The sequence below is a fragment of the Macaca fascicularis genome, chromosome 8, assembly GCF_037993035.2.
Source record: "Macaca fascicularis isolate 582-1 chromosome 8, T2T-MFA8v1.1".
In the NCBI taxonomy this organism is placed as follows: Eukaryota; Metazoa; Chordata; class Mammalia; order Primates; family Cercopithecidae; genus Macaca; species Macaca fascicularis.
The window spans coordinates 122457350-122473950 of record NC_088382.1 but is presented as its reverse complement, the minus strand read 5'-3'; the positions used below and the strand labels follow the sequence as shown (position 1 = coordinate 122473950).

The following is a 16601-nucleotide window of genomic DNA, read 5'->3' as shown; positions in this document are numbered from 1 at the left end:
TCCAGATGATGGTTTAAATAGGTTTTATCATTCACCTTCAGATACGTGTGTTTGTATATTTCATGACCAACTGTCAAGAATCTGAGAATTCTAACTGATTCAGAGAACAGTGTCTATTCCTGTTATCTATAGTTTAATAACAGGTATTTGATAGGTCAATAAGTCAGTATCTTCCAGTGGATTATATCATACATTATATTTTTAAATTAAAGGAAAATAAGAACAAAATGAATTCTGACACGTGAAAAATGTTGCGCATTTATATACATTACTTAAATCTTTATTTTTGTGGTTAAATTGTTATGGAGGAAACTACAGTGTAGGATTTCATTTCACCATAGCTTAGTAAATATAATTTTGGTTATAACTTTCCTTCCCATACACTATTAAGAATTTTCCTCCCAAAAAGGAAGAGAAAGTATTTTGAACATAACCATTGAAAGTATACACCAAATATTGTGTAGAAAGACTAAAATCTTGACACTCAACACAAAACTCTGTCTCTTATTTAATGGAGTTTTATTTCTTTCTGTGTGAAATAATCTGTTATGAGGTTGTTTGCACTTTCTTTCTTTTCTTTTTAAGTTCACTTTTTCCCTACAATTCCCCTATGTATGTCCATTAAAACAACACCACTGTAACTTCTAGTGCTGGTCTTCTCACTTTTCCTATTTTTCAATTTCCCTTTTTTATAATATATTTCTTCCAAATGTTAACCCTTTTTTATGGCATATCTTTTATGATCTTCATTGAAAATTAAGCCTCAAATGCTTTTCACTTGTTGAGTATTTTCTTTGTTCCTAGGTTACTAACTTATTAGAAGTATTTGGAAAATATTTTTTACAACTTCAGAAATACTTATTTTCTATTCACGTTAATATAGGTTTTGTATCTTCTATAATTTCTGATAAATTATTTACTATCCTGAGCCATTTTATTTTCTCACAGTCAATATTTCATCAGCACATTGTTTTACATTCAAAGAGTATACATCTGCCAACTTGGAGATGCTTTTCCTTAGCACATCCCTAAAGCATTTCAACTCAACCATCTTTAATGGTAATAATCACATATTCATTTTAAAAGATGAGATCCTATCAAATGTTACCATGGAAATAGACACCTTTTACCTTGATTTGGTTAAAATGAATTTGTTCTTCAATTTTACATGAGCTGGAGAAGAAAAACTCCCAAATTACTGGGGAGTGGCGGGGGGAGATGTAAATAAAATATGTAAGTAACACAATTCCTTTTCTCTATCAGTTCCTAAGAATAGCCTTTTGTAATCTGTTACTTACGCCCACTGCATCTTGTAAAACCAGCCTTATCTACTAGTTTAATATTTCTTTTTTTGTATAAAATATAATCTCTCTAGGGCAAAGACCTTGATTGTCTTATTGATCTTTCCATCTCCAGTGCCCAGCATAGTGTTTCAAACAGAATATGCAATCATTTAATGTTTGTGGGATTCATGATTTTTCAGAATAAAAACTCTCCAGCACTCAGCCTTCACAAATGAATTAAAAACATGTTATCTAATATTCAATGCAAATATTACAAAGTTATTCTGAGATATGAATGGTCATTTTGTTTGGGGAAATTTTTTATCTAATTATTTCGACTTTTTAAAAATAGTCATTCTGACTGATGTGAAGTGGTGTCTCATCGTGGTTTTGATTTGCATTTCTCTAATGATTAGTGATGTTGAGTTTTTTTTTTTTTTCATATGGTTGTTGGCCTCATGACACAAGTTTACCCATATAAATGTTTGCCACGTGTACCCTGAACCTAAAATAAAGGTTTATAAATAAATAATTGAAAAGGCAAATAATGACATGAACTCATTTTTTATGGCTGCATAGTATTCCATGGTGTATATTTGTGACATTTTCTTTATCAAGTCTATCACTGACGGGCATTTGGGTTGGTTCCAAGTCTTTGCTATTGCAAATAGTGCTGCAATAAGCATACATGTGCATGTGTCTTTATAGTAGAATGATTTATAATCCTTTGGGTACATACCCAGTAATGGGATTGCTAGGTCAAAGAGTATTTAGCTGTAGATCCTTGAGGAAACACCACACTCCAAACAAAGTTTTAACTATGAGATTGTATTTGTTTTCATACCCAGAAATATAGTTGATCAATAAATAATGAAAATATTAATTTTTATTTTGGGGTCATATATTCCTATGATATAACTGCTTACTCTCAGTTTTTGTCATATATGACAAAAATCTATATATGATACAGATTTTTCAGTGCTAGATGCTTATTGAAGTTTACACAATTATAATATGTCTAATCCTCTCAATCAACCAACAGAATTTTTCTCATAAATACAGATAATGTGTTTATGTCACCAGGTTGGAATACAACATAAATTCACATTTTAAAATTTAATAGCTAAGCACACTGTCACTGCTCTGTCATTTTCCTCTTCTGGTGTTCACTCAGTCCCAGGAGCCAGATTTTTTCCTCCATGAGAGAAAATAAAGAATTAAAATGAATCCACCAAAATCCCCACTCTCTCCTCCGGTCAATATCACAATAATAGGCTTACTTGTTAATTTTTCCTCTTGTTGCCTATGCTTTTGGTGTTGTATTCAAAAAATCATTGCCAAGATGAATGTCAAGGAGTTTTTTTCCTGTTTTTTTTTTTTTTTTTTCTAGGACCTTTATGGATTCATATCCTACATTTAAGTCTTTAATCCATTTCAAGCTTTTGTTTTGTATAAGGTATAAGACAAGGGTTCAGTTTCATTATTTTGCAAGTGGATATTCAATTTTCTCAACATCACTTGTTGAAGACACTATTCTTTTCCCCATTTTGTATTTTTGGTGACCTTGTCACAGATTAGTTGACTATATATTTGTGGGTTTACTGCTGGACTTTCTATTCTGTTTCATTGATCTATCTGTCTGCTTTTATGCCAGTACCATACTGTTATGATTACTGTAACTTTGTGTATATAGTCATGTGTAACATATGCAATCTTAGTCCCATAAAATTATAATGAAGCTGAAAAATTTATATCACCTAGTGACATTGTAGCCATTGTCACATCATAATACAATGCATTACTCATGTGTTTTTGGTGATACTGGTGTAAACAAACCAACTGCTGCACCAATCGTGTAAAAGTATCACACATACAATTATATATACTACACAATATTTTATTATGATAATAAACAACTATGTTAGTAGTTTAAGTATTTACTACACCATACTTGTTGTCATCATTTTGGAGTGTACTCTTTCTGCTTTAAAAAAAAAAAAGTGTACTTTTTCAGCAGTAAAAACAGCCTTAGACACGTCTTTCAGGAGGTATTCCAGGAGAAGGCATTGTCATCATAGGAAATGACACCTCCAATGTGTATTATTGCTCCTGAAGACCTGTCAGTGGGACAAGATGTGGAGGTTAAAGACAGTGCTATTGATGATCTTGTCCCTGTGTAGACCTAGGCTAATGTGTGTGTGCGTGTCTTAGTTTTAAATAAATTATAAAGAGTAAAAAATAAAAATAAAAATAGAAAAAAAGCATATAGAATAAGAAATAATGATGTATGGCTGTGCAATGTGTTTGTATTTTAAGTTAAGTGTTGTTACAAGAGTCAAAAGTTTAAAAAATTGTGGAGTTTATAAAGTAAAAAAGTTACAGTAAGCTAAGGTTAATTCACTAAGTAACAATTTAAAAAAAATAATATATAGTTGTATTTATAAAGTCTGCATTAGTGTATGGTAACACCTTGGGCCTTCACATTCACTCCTCACTCTCTGACTCACCTAGAGGAACTTCCAATCCTGCAAACTCTATTCATGGTAAGTGCTTCTGTACAGGTGTACCACTTTTAATCTTTTTGTAAGATACTTTTACCTTTTCTTTGTTTAGATATGTTTAGATACACAAATATCTTTGTGTTCTAATTGGTCCACTAGAGTAACAGGCTGAAAAGGTATGTAGCTTAGGAACAAAAGGCTATACCATAGTGTAGTAGGCTACACAATCTAGATTTGTGTAGTAAGCACACTCTATGATGTTTAATAATGTCAAAATTGCCTGACAACACATTTCTCAGAATGTATCTCCATCATTAAGCAACGCATGAACAAAGTTTGAAATCAGGGAATGTGATGTCCCCAACTCTTCTTTCTCAAGATTGCTTTGGCTATTTGAGGGTAACAATATGCCATGATAGAAACTCAGACTATCAGCCTTGTTGCAACGAATGGATGGTAAGAATAAAATTCAAATACCAATGATGATGGTTGAGCAAAGAAAGATTAGAAAGGTACCTGAAACATGTGGGTAGTACTTTCCTTGGCCTACCTCTATGAAGTCAGGGATAGTTCCCTTTCCTTGCTGGGATATAGTCACACCATTTCTCTCAACATCCAAATATTATTGGCTGCTGAAAGTTGTCCATCTTTAGGTACCAACATTTATCCATTTCCAGTGATTTCATATTTTCTCCCAAGATATTTGTTGTCTTGCTTAATACAGACCAATGAGAAACATTTAAATAAGTAAGTCCTTTGTTGGTACATCCCTCTTCGTCTGGGCTATCCTGACTTGCACTTCACAAGATTTGAGCTGTGCATACTCATTCATTGTTACATAGTTACATCTTCTTAGAATATCTAATTTTCCAAAGTACAAGCTACAGTTTCTAGAAGCAATAGAAACTATTAAGTAAAAAATAATATTGCCTATTCTGTCTATCACATCTTGTGCAGCAGAAGAATTATAGTTTATGCCATTGTCAATACCAAGTTACTTTCAAAGAATGTCAAGTTAGTCTATGACACCATGAATATTTATCCTTATGCCTGGCTAATAAACAAAGAAGCCCTGTAAAGATAGATAGAAATGGAATTACTTCTACTAGGGGCAAGACTACAATACTTACTAACTCTCAGGTGAACAACCACAAAAAGGGAAACGCTGCAAATACATTTGAATTAAATTTGATTCTTCTAGTGGATTCATTATTTTTCATGTCACATATGTCAGCAAACAGTTTAAATAATAATAATAACATTTCTCTGATATAGTAAAGGCCTCAATGGGCAAGAATACAACTTTCAGACTCTATCAACTTCATTGCACCTCTTGGGAAAGCCATTCAGAACACACAGATAACTGCATGATATAATCATATTATCATATTAGGCTTATCAGATCTTATGGGTGACATAGTACAACTATCTAAGTTTACAAGTAAAAAAAAAAACAAAAACTGAGTTCCAGGTGGTTTGAATTTACTCAAGTGGAAACATGAAGATGCAGGGATAGTTGAAGATTTGAAGATACAAGAACTACAAACGTCATCCTAAAGATGAAAAATGAACCACAAACTTCATACTAACAACTCCTTTAATGACATACGCTATCATACTCCTTACAACAACGACAAAATGCTCCTTACCAGAAATCTTTCAACAACCCTAACACATAGCCTTAGAATAGCAGGCAGTAGGACATGCTTGTTCACACAATGTTAATGAATCCTTTGTGGATTAATTACCACATTCTACATTCACCAAAAGGTAGAAGCTTGAATTGCTACCAAAGTCCAAAGGGGGAAAAAAAATGGAAGACACAAATGATAAACAAAACCAAATCTCTGTTTCGACTCTAAGTATTCTAATCATTTGCTCACTCATTCATTCATTGAGTGTCTTCTGTATGGCAGGCACAATTTTATGTGCTGAAGATACCATGATAAACAAAAACAAATTGTTACCTTCATCAATGTGACATTCTAATGAGGAAAATAGACAACAAACAATTGTGCGTGTGTGTGTGTGTGTGTGTGTGTGTGGTATGTAAAGGTAATACTTAAGAAACTAAAGTTTAGAGATATTAATCAGAATAGGCAATGTATGGAATACTGTTTGAGTAGAAACTTATGCCAGGTGACAAAAATAGAAAGTGCTAGGGTCTTAAAGTGTGAGCATTCTCACTGTGCTTAAGGAATTACAAGTAAGTGAGTGGAAAGAGCTTTACAGAATTTACAAATTCTAGGAATCTATTGGAGCACGATTATGAAAGTCCTTCAATATTATTTTTTAAATTATGATGGAAAAATTCAAGAAGGAAAATTCCAGGAGAGAGTAAAAATGGTACTTCAGGGCACAACGGACCCAGAGACAACTATAGACAGACCTCAGTTGACATATTCTGTGCAAAAAGAATCCTTAACCTGTAAATCATGTCCTTACTCAACCAAAAAATAAAATGTCAGCTTGTCTTACTTGTGTAGTTGAAACATTGTATCTGGCACAAATCTAAATGCCTGAAGGTTACAGTTAAAGCTAAACATATTTCACTGTACTTAACCTTATTCGTAGGCATTTTCCAAAGCATAGTTAACTGTATGTGTTTTACTCGAGGAAAAAATAGGAATACATTGATAGGCAACCTAGAAATAAATCTTTGACTTCTGCTTCTGTACTTCTATCGATGTTAACAGTATTTTGCAATGTCTCTGCAGATATTGGTTCATTTTATTCCACAAACAGTACTGTAAAATGTATAAGGTAGCCATTTTTACTCTTCCTTTATAAAAACACAGGTGGCATGTGAATAAAATAAGTAAAATATTTTATAAAATAGCAACTCTGTCTAAAGCACTAAAAGTTAAGATAATCATAAATATAGGAAATATATAAATATTAGCTAACCTATTAGTTCCTTATAAACTGCTTAAATCAGGATGTTAGCATTTTTATGATAATAAGCTGTCCCATTCAGAATGTGCCCTATCTTTCAATTTCTACAAGTTTTATTTAATGCCCTTTCATTGTTTTTTTTAATAGTTACCTTTATAAGACTTCTGTCTTATATGTCTTTTGCTAAATATATTTTTCAAAATTATATGTAATTTCTGCTGCTTGTATAGATTGGGCCTTTCCATTTGAATTGCCAACTATTTTTGTTATAAAAGAAACCTATACAGCCGGGCACGGTGGCTCACGTCTGTAATCCCAGCACTTTGGGAGGCTGAGGCGGGCTGATCACCTGAGGTCAGGAGTTCAAGTCCAGCCTGGCCAACATGCTGAAACCCCGTCTCTACTAAAAATACAAAAAATGATATATATATAACCGGGCATGTTGGTGGGCACCTGTAATTCCAGATACTTGGGAGGCTGAGGCAGGAGAATCGCTTGAACCTGGGAAGCGGAAGTTGCAGTGAGCCGAGTTCGTGACACTGCACTCCAGCCTGGGTAACAGAGCAAGACTCCATCTACCAAAAAAGAAAAAGAAAAGAAAAGAAGAAAGAAAGAACCTGTACATTTTATATGAATTATATATTTTAAATCCAACATATAGGACTCTTGAAAATAATACAGCATATTGTGGTAGATAAATTATTACATCTCTTGAATGTAAGAAAGAAAAATTATATTACATGTAAATAATGACATATGTTTCTTATTCAAATTCTGTAACTCTTTTCACATTTTTTTGATTTTTTTGCCTTGCCTGGAACCTCTAAGAAAATATTGAATGATATCACTAGTGTGGACATCCACGTTTTGTTCTAATCTTTAATGACCAAATTTGTCATATTTTATTTATAACCCAATACTTCTTTTGATTTCATACATTCATTGGTATATTTACAAGGTTTTTTTCTTTTTCTACTACTTCTATTTTTCTGAAACTGTAAGTATGGAGTTTTTATAAGAAATTTCAGCTTAATTTCTCAAATGTAGTACTTTACTATAGTCCATTTACTCTAATCACATATATTTATTTCTTTTGTGTTATTAAAGGCTTCATTGAAGTGAAAAATTTGTATCAAAATAATGTATGAAATCAATATAATTTAATACAGACACCATTCTTCTTTACTTTGACAAATGGGCACAACTAAAGTTTGTGAAAAATAAATATTATTGAATATTCAATATAATTATGAAACTGAATAAGAATGGGGAGATGTGTGCTATGTATGTAAAAAATGACTAAAACAGTATGGTACTGGCAGAAGAATAATCATAGATCAGTAAGTCAATATGAAAAAAAGGCTCACATCCATATATGGGTTTCTTATACATTTATGTATGGTCTATATAAAATAATATAAATGGTAGTTCTAGTTTGTGACGAATAATATAGAATTTACTATAAATGCTCCTTTACCTTGCCCCGTAAGAAATCAATTTGTAGATGAAGTTTAATTATAATATAATAAAACTATCAAAGTCTGATAAATAAAGGTTGTATTTCAATCTTAGATTTGAAGAAAATCTTTCTTGCATGAGATACAAAATACAAGATCAAAAAGAAGACACTGACAGATTTACACATATTTTTAAGTTTGTAGAGAAAAATTAATTCAAAGCAAAATCAAAAGCAAAAATCTGTAAGAAAATATTTGTAGCACAAATAAAAGGGTTAATATTAGTAACACATATTAAGTTTCTATAAATCAGTAAGAAAAAATTGAAATGAGGGAAAGTGTACAAAGAGAAAAGTCGGAACAAAATATAGAGACAACAATAAAGACTTCTGTTAAAGCGTACTAAAAATGTAGAGAAAGAATTGGAAATGAAAACAGTGACATTCTTGAGAATGACAAAAGCATAATGATTGATACTATTATTTTGGTGACAGCATGGGGAACTGTTCTCTTTTTAATATTATTTTTGGGAGTATACTGAACAAATTTTTGGAGAGTAATTTAGGCATATTTATCAAATTTTCAAATGCTCACATATTGTAACTAACTAATCTTCTAAGAATTAATCCTGCAATAATAACACAAGTATAAAGCACAAATACAATAGAATTGAAGAGAAAAATTACTTATTGTTGTAAGCCACTGAGATTTTACAGTTTAGTTTTCCATAATAATGAATTTATTTTGATTTTTTTAACTATAAAACGTAACACGTAAATGTACCAAGATCTTCATTGTATTTGTGTTGCTATGTGTGAACTGCTGCAACTCTGTTCAAATAGCAGGTCTGTTCTACATGTCTTCTTATTTCCCACTGCAGGATTAAAGAAACCTCCTAATTATCTTGTGCTGTTCTCATAGTGGAAGCCTGTCAAAAATGTCCAATAGTTCTATCAGCTTCTGTTTGTACTGTTAAACCTGTGAAAGAAAAAAACCTATAGGTACTGACCTAGAACAGTCGTCATGATATATGCAAAAAATATCTTCAGACTAATATTATAGAATTAGCTATGCTTGTTAAAACACACAAATACATTAAGAAAACAAGAAATACGCAAAAACTCGTATTGCCGCAAAACAAAAATGTCTGTAGACAGACAACTTGTTAAGTGGTTACTGTCAGGTTTGGATGGAAGCAGATAAGCAGACCAAAATATTTACAGGTAATTGTTACTTGTCATTTTATAAATGTTTGTGCTTTACTTTTATAAAAAAATAAAATCATTTTTATAGAAGACAGTTTTTCACTCTGAAACATATTTGTAAAGATTTTTCATCAGGATGAAGAGACCACTATTTTATAGTTAATTTAAGAACTGTGCCAAAGAACTTGAATATTTGTTTCTTTAGCAAACATACGTACATCATGAAAGCCATTACACTAGTAGTTAACAAAGATGATAAACAAGGCCTTGACTTCAAAAGATTCTAAGTGTGTATATAGTTTAGAAAACAAAGGATGGCAGAGAATTACAAAGTAGTAAGTACCACTCAGATAAGCAGTATATTCAATCAGAAAGTTATAGCTGCTACAAACCAATTGCGTTGTGATTCGTATAAATTTCTCATTTCTATAAAGTTCTTAGACTCTTTCAAGCTGCATTCCCTATCAGGCCACTAGCACCTAAACACTTGTATAAATGTGCTGTTCAAATAACGTGCTATGAACTGTACAATCCATTACAGAACCCTTAGTGGAAGAATTAAAAACCCTTCTTATGGAAAGAAGTGGCACATCACCTTGGCTTTGTTTTATAGAATATTTGCAAGTAAATGTTAAGAAGGAATAATATTCTAAACCTGGAAAACAGCATGACAAATGTAGAAAATTATAACGAGTACGGTAAATTCAAAGAAGAGCAAGATGCCTGTTCTGGCACAAGTAAAGTGTATGACTATGTAAAATGGTGGGTAATTGTACTAGAAAATAAGTTTAGGTCCTCAAAGGAATAATTTTATATTCTCTATTAGGAAATTTGTACTTTATTCCATCTGAAATAGATACCAAGTTTTCATGCAATTAGGTAATGAAATCTGCATTTTAGAAAGATAAATATAGTAGGAGTGAGCAGGATGTAACAGAGAGAGAAGCTGGAGTCTAGAAAAGGGGTTAAGTAGCTATTACCAGTACAAGAAAAATGAGGAAGAAGCACTGGACACTGGGAAGAGAAGAGATGAAGCAAAACAGAGATATTTCCAAGGAGGAAAACAGAATAGACCATGAGGAGTATATATTATGCAAGGCAAGGAGCTGGATAGTCTATTCAAGAAATATTTAATTGAAAGTGCTTCCTAAAAGCATCTAATAGAATGTCCAGTGGACAGAAAACTAATCTAGAAATCAGGAGAGATGCCAAAACTGGTGATGTAGATTTGAGAGCTATCAACACAGAAATGTCCTTTCCAGTCATAGAAGTGAATTAGTTTAACTATTCAGAGAAACCATTGAACAAATAGAAAAGAGGAGATTAAATCCATTTAGAATTATGCTACTTAAGGGTCAGATGGGAAAAATAAAACCAGAACAAATAATATGGTAGAGCAGAACTATTTAAAACATACATGCAAATAATCAGGAGAGCTTAATACTATGTGAGGGAAGGCAGAGAATTTCAAAGCTTATCAATACTTTGCATTACTGCTGAGATATCAAATATGTGGAAAAAAGGAAGAGATACTATATTTAGCAATTATGAGTTCATTGCTGGCCTTAAAAAATCAATTTAAACACTGAAATAAGAATGTGAATCAGACTGAAATATTTTGAAGACTGAAAGGGGAGAGGAAGATGGAGTAGTGAGCATAGAATATTTACAAGAAGTTAAGTAGTAAATGGGAAAAAAAAGATTGAATTGCAAATAATGGTAAGGGAAGAAAAATACAATTTATTATTTTTTTCAATACAAAATAATATGATTTTATTGGTTAAAATATAGAAATTATATACACACACTCACAATATAATTAAAAGTACTGTAACTATTAAATCAACATAAGCTATAACCATCAAGTTGCAGGAAAGTTGTCTGAAACAGATTTATGCTATGAAGAGAAGAAACTAATAAAGAAATCTACATGTAACATATAAGAAAGACACACTTTTAGTGATTTAAAAAATAAGACTTGAGTCAGAAGACCTGGGCCAAAATTCTGACTACTATGTACTAGAAGCATGACTTTGACCATGTCAAGAAAACTTTTAGGAGGTCCATAAACTGATTTTCAAAGTGATGATGAAGGTAACTATGCATAAATTTAAGTGCATATGAAAATATACATTTAACGTTCATCATTTAAACATGAATTAGATTATTTTTGATGGATTAGAAAATGATAATATGGGCAGGATTTGATAGAATGGGGCAAAGAAATCCAGATCAAAAGTAGTGGCATCCAGAAATTCGTGGTGGTCAAGAAGCAAGTTAAGAAACAGAAAAAGTATGGTCACTAGCTCATTTATTAAGTAGAGGAAAGATGAGTTAGAAAACAGAAAATTCTACAACTGTCAACTTTTGTGGGAATTCATTAAAATTACTTAAATGTAACTTTTTTTTTTTTTTTTTTTTTTTTAGTCTGAGTTCTTTAATTCATAGTTGTAAGTACAGAAAGAGAAATTTTACTATTAATGGTTCTCAACTGTGCGATTGTGAGTCCTAAGGTACTTAACAAACACAAATAAAAACACTTTTTAGATTGCTTCATTAATCCAAGGCTCTGTTTCACTCTCTTTGTGGGTAAATATTGGGTAAATATGCCTTTCTCTAATTAAACACACCTATTTAAAATCAGAGAACAATTTATCATGCCTCACATTTCTATTCATAACTAGTTTTCCATTAACGTTGAAAATATTGAGCTCGTGAATCCCAGGGTGTTATAAACACTGTATTTTCATAAGTGACATTAGAATACCATAATGTATATTTCAATGTGGTTATAATTGTGTCATTTTGAATTTAAAGTCTATTTGCAAGATATTTTATTGTTGTAATTTTACATGTGGCATATGTTCATCTTTTAAAATGCAATTTCTCTTTTAGTGAAAACGTGTGGCTCTAATCTTCAAGGACCAAGTGGTACCTTTACATCTCCCAACTTTCCATTCCAGTATGACAGCAACGCACAGTGTGTCTGGGTCATCACTGCAGTGAATACAAATAAGGTAAGAGAACACCATCTGTGGTCAAAAAAAAGTCATAATCATAAAGACAAAGGCAAAGAAATTATACGGAGCATGCAGTACAGAAAATTTATAACTCAAGTAGAATTTTGGCAATTTTCCCTACTTATCCGTTTATAAACCAAGTTTATATGAGAAATTTGGGAAAAAATAAAAAATAATACAACTCTACTCCAAGCTAATAATGTATACATGAAAATGTTAAAATTATAAAGGAATGCTTTCTGAGATACATTTTTGAAGGTTGTTAAGTGTATTCTTTTTTTTTTTTTTTTTTTTTTTTTTTTTTTTTTGAGACGGAGTCTCGCTCTGTCGCCCAGGCTGGAGTGCAGTGGCCGGATCTCAGCTCACTGCAAGCTCCGCCTCCCGGGTTCACGCCATTCTCCTGCCTCAGCCTCCCGAGTAGCTGGGACTATAGGCGCCCGCCACCTCGCCCGGCTAGTTTTTTTTTTTTGTACTTTTTAGTAGAGACGGGGTTTCACCGTGTTAGCCAGGATGGTCTCGATCTCCTGACCTCGTGATCCGCCCGTCTCGGCCTCCCAAAGTGCTGGGATTACAGGCGTGAGCCACCGCGCCCGGCCAAGTGTATTCTTTTTAAAAGGAATCATGAATAGTGGCTGTTGTTGTATCTTTTCTGTTTGACACATAATTCAGGTCAATCGTGTTTTTATACATAGTTGACTTTCATTTCAATGTTCCTCTATTGCTATATATCACATAACTATTTATTTGGAATAGTTTGTTTAATGTGCCCTGCATTAATAAAGAATTTATATTATGGATATTTCAAAAAGTTGACTTGCCTTTCTATTTGATTCTAATATGAGTAACACATCTAAATATGTACATGCCACTATACCTCAAGCAAAATTATAATACAATGAACGTAAAAGCAGCTGAAAATTTTGCTGATTTTTCTTTCCTGCTCTTACTATCCTGCTATCCTGCTTCTGTTTGTAAGACTTGATTTTATAACAGTAGAGAGGACCTAAATAGGAAAATTTATCATTTCTCTCAGATCTTCAGATTATGTGATAGCTTCTTTGGGCTAGATTTTAAAAAGTTTGGTGGTAGAGCTCTTGAAATTGGGCCAGATTGTGTTTCATATACTGATGTATAATTTTCAGATAACTTTAAGTTATTTAACCTCTCTCATGTTGTTTCTTTATCTATATCTATGAAATGTGAATAATAAAGACACGTATTTTATAGTATCGCAAGAAATAAGTACGATAATGCAAGCACACTTGTTAGTAAAGCTAATAAGGCCTTGAACTACATTATTAATTCATTGTTATTAAAGTACATATTGCCTCCCGGGAATTTTTGTGATCACCTGTCAAGTTCTTGAAACCTAATTCTAAGATCAGCAGAGTTGGTTTAAGACTCAACACAGAGACAATTAGATTTGTTTCACAGAAGAGCCCTGCTTTATAAATCAGAAGAACTAGATCAGAAACCTACTCTGCCCCAAATTATCTCTATAAACTTGAGTAAATTTCTAAATCAAATCCCTCCGTTGCATGAAGGAAATCATGTTATCCACCCAACCTGTGTCGTCAGTTCAATTCAGTGCAACAAATATTTATTGATTTCTTTCTCTGTGCAAATTATTGGTTGTTGAGGAAAAACAATAAAACATGAAGTACTTGGAAAACTGACATTTGTTGAACACTTAGCAGCATGCTGTACACTATTCTCAGAAGTTTTTTTCTGGCACTTTTTATGAATTATTTATTCCTTGTAAGACTCTCACGAAGGAGATACTTTTATTATCTGCGTTTAAGCAAACCTATAAATAACTTGTCGAAGATTACATAGTTAGCAAAGGTCAGAGCTGTGTACTTTATGAGAAAGATGTAGGTACAAAGACTTATCTCACAGTAAGGTATAAATATATTTTTCTAAGATAGACGCAGCTAATTAATTATAAAATATGGAATAAACACATTTAATTAATCTTTCATTGAGGTAGAGATATTGTTTTGTCTTCGCAATTACATGTAATTGTCATCAAAATGTGGCATTATCTCATGTTCTATAAGATGTCTGCTTTGCTAACTTTAAATCATTATCATTATGGAATTAAATGAAGTTTCAGAGGTTGTCACATTTCTACTTGTTTATATTACCTAATCTACTCAAATGTATTTCTCCTTTTTCTCCAAAAAATGCAAATTATTTTCTTAGGAGAACATAATTACTTTCAGTTCTTTGCTATTTTTTATTAATAAATATAGACATTTAATTTTGATCAGTTAGCTTAACTCTTTTTTAAGATGTCTTGCGAAAATTGGTTTACAAGAATTATTCATCATGAGCCACAGTAAGAATTATATTTTACCTTGTGACCCAGTTCAAACACACACACACACCACACACACCACAGTTTCACACATATGAAACATTTTCCTTTACATGAATGTGCTCCTGTATTTTCCTTTCCAGTCGACTGTAATCTGTTTATTATTAAAACATTGATTATGTCCCACTAAATTAATTTCATGATTCACTAACAGGTTATAGTACACAGTTTTAAAAACACTGTTAGAGATATTTGCTTTCATAGATTACTCCTTGGAACGCTTTTCAGAAGGAAATTGTTGGTATAAATCATAAGCACACAGCTATACTAGTTTGCATACATCCGAATTAACCAAGGTGCTTAATACCTCTACATTTATAATTTGTTCAGTAATTATTGTTCATGATTTTCTGTATATTTGAGCAATTATGGTGTCCTAAATGTACCAAAAAAAGTACATGGTTGATGGAAAAAGTAACCTGAGATTTAAAATTTGATTAAATTAATTAAACAAGTTTCAATCTAGGCTGTTACTCTCACTATGAGAGCCCAACCACAGTTTCTTTTTCATAGATTAGAGGTCATAATACCATATCATAAGGTCATACAGAAAGGAACATGTGAAGTTCCTGATACAAAGCAAGTTCACTTTAAATGACACCTATTTTTATTGCCAAATGCTGCCATCTCCTCAAGAAACATACTTCTTTCCTGTTATTTACTGGACTTAACATGTATTAATCCAAAATTATCATTACATATAATTTTCTTCTATATTTCATTATGTGATTGAATAATTTATAGGTGACTGTCTTATTCTAAAACATTAAACATTAAATTATAGTCATTATTACTAATCAGTTTACCAACATTGCAATTAAGTTCACAGAAAACAAAATGTAATAACTGAGCATTGTAGTCTAAACTAATATACATTGTTGATGTTCCTTTATGCCACTTCCACAAGCTTCTGTAAGGGAATGTTTCCTTTAATTATGGCATTTGAGTGATGAAAATATTTGAGGGTTTCTTCATAACAACAAGTTAAAATATTAGACTAGTACTTTAAACGTACCTAGTCTTTGAATTAATTGTTCTTCTTGCATTAATGTGCACATTCAACATCAGCTCCATGTGTGAAATGAAGACTGAAGACATACCTGAATCTGTTTGTTCTTCTTTATCACTTTCCCTCTTGTACTTGTTTTTCCAAGTTTCAAAAGAGAATCATATATTACTTCTCCAACTGGAATATTAATATGTTACATTGCTTGAGTGTAAATAAAACTCTGGAGAATTAGAATAGGAAATCCCAGATTCATAGCTCCTGAGGGACAGATCTTGAGACAAAGCAAAGAAACAAAAAGCTTCACTAAGACATATTTGAAGGGAATCACATCATATTAACCAAGCAACAAACTCATAGAAAGCCCATGTCTGCATCTATGCATCTGTGTATCTATCATCTATTTCTCTATGTATCTATTTATGTATACAAGTATGTATGTTATGTATCTACCTGTCATCTATCATCTAATTGTCATTCATCCATTCATCTATTTTTCAATTCCACTATTTGTATGTCTATTTATCCTTATATAGAACTCATGATAGTTAGGATATTATAGGTCAATTTTAATTAAGACAAAAAGTCTGACTTTTTTAGACAGAAAGAGTTTCTGAATTGTCTGATTGATTTTACAGTTTTTGCATTTATAAACTATCATGGATATTTTCTATAAATTGAGTTAGCTAATGATGCAAGATTTTGAGAAAACTATATTTAAAATACTTGCAAAATTAAAGTAGAAATTGCATCCTTTGCATCTATCCACACTAAGAATTTTAAATAATAGATGTCAATGTAAAATTGTGAGAAAGCACAGTTTCCAAAATCTTTTTATATATGTGAGCAAGAGT

At 31.9% G+C, this 16601-nt stretch overlaps 1 protein-coding gene across 5 annotated transcripts in view; it reads left to right on the top strand.

Annotated features, from left to right (window-relative positions):
- The window catches only part of CSMD3 (CUB and Sushi multiple domains 3), a 1225248-nt gene that overhangs the window by 584168 nt on the left and 624479 nt on the right, over window positions 1–16601 (top strand). For all 5 annotated transcript variants that reach the window (XM_045398613.2, XM_045398612.2, XM_045398610.2 and 2 more), the window contains one exon: window positions 12237–12358. In XM_045398613.2, coding sequence (XP_045254548.2) covers window positions 12237–12358 — 122 coding nt within the window. The remainder of the gene's footprint in view (window positions 1–12236; window positions 12359–16601) is intronic.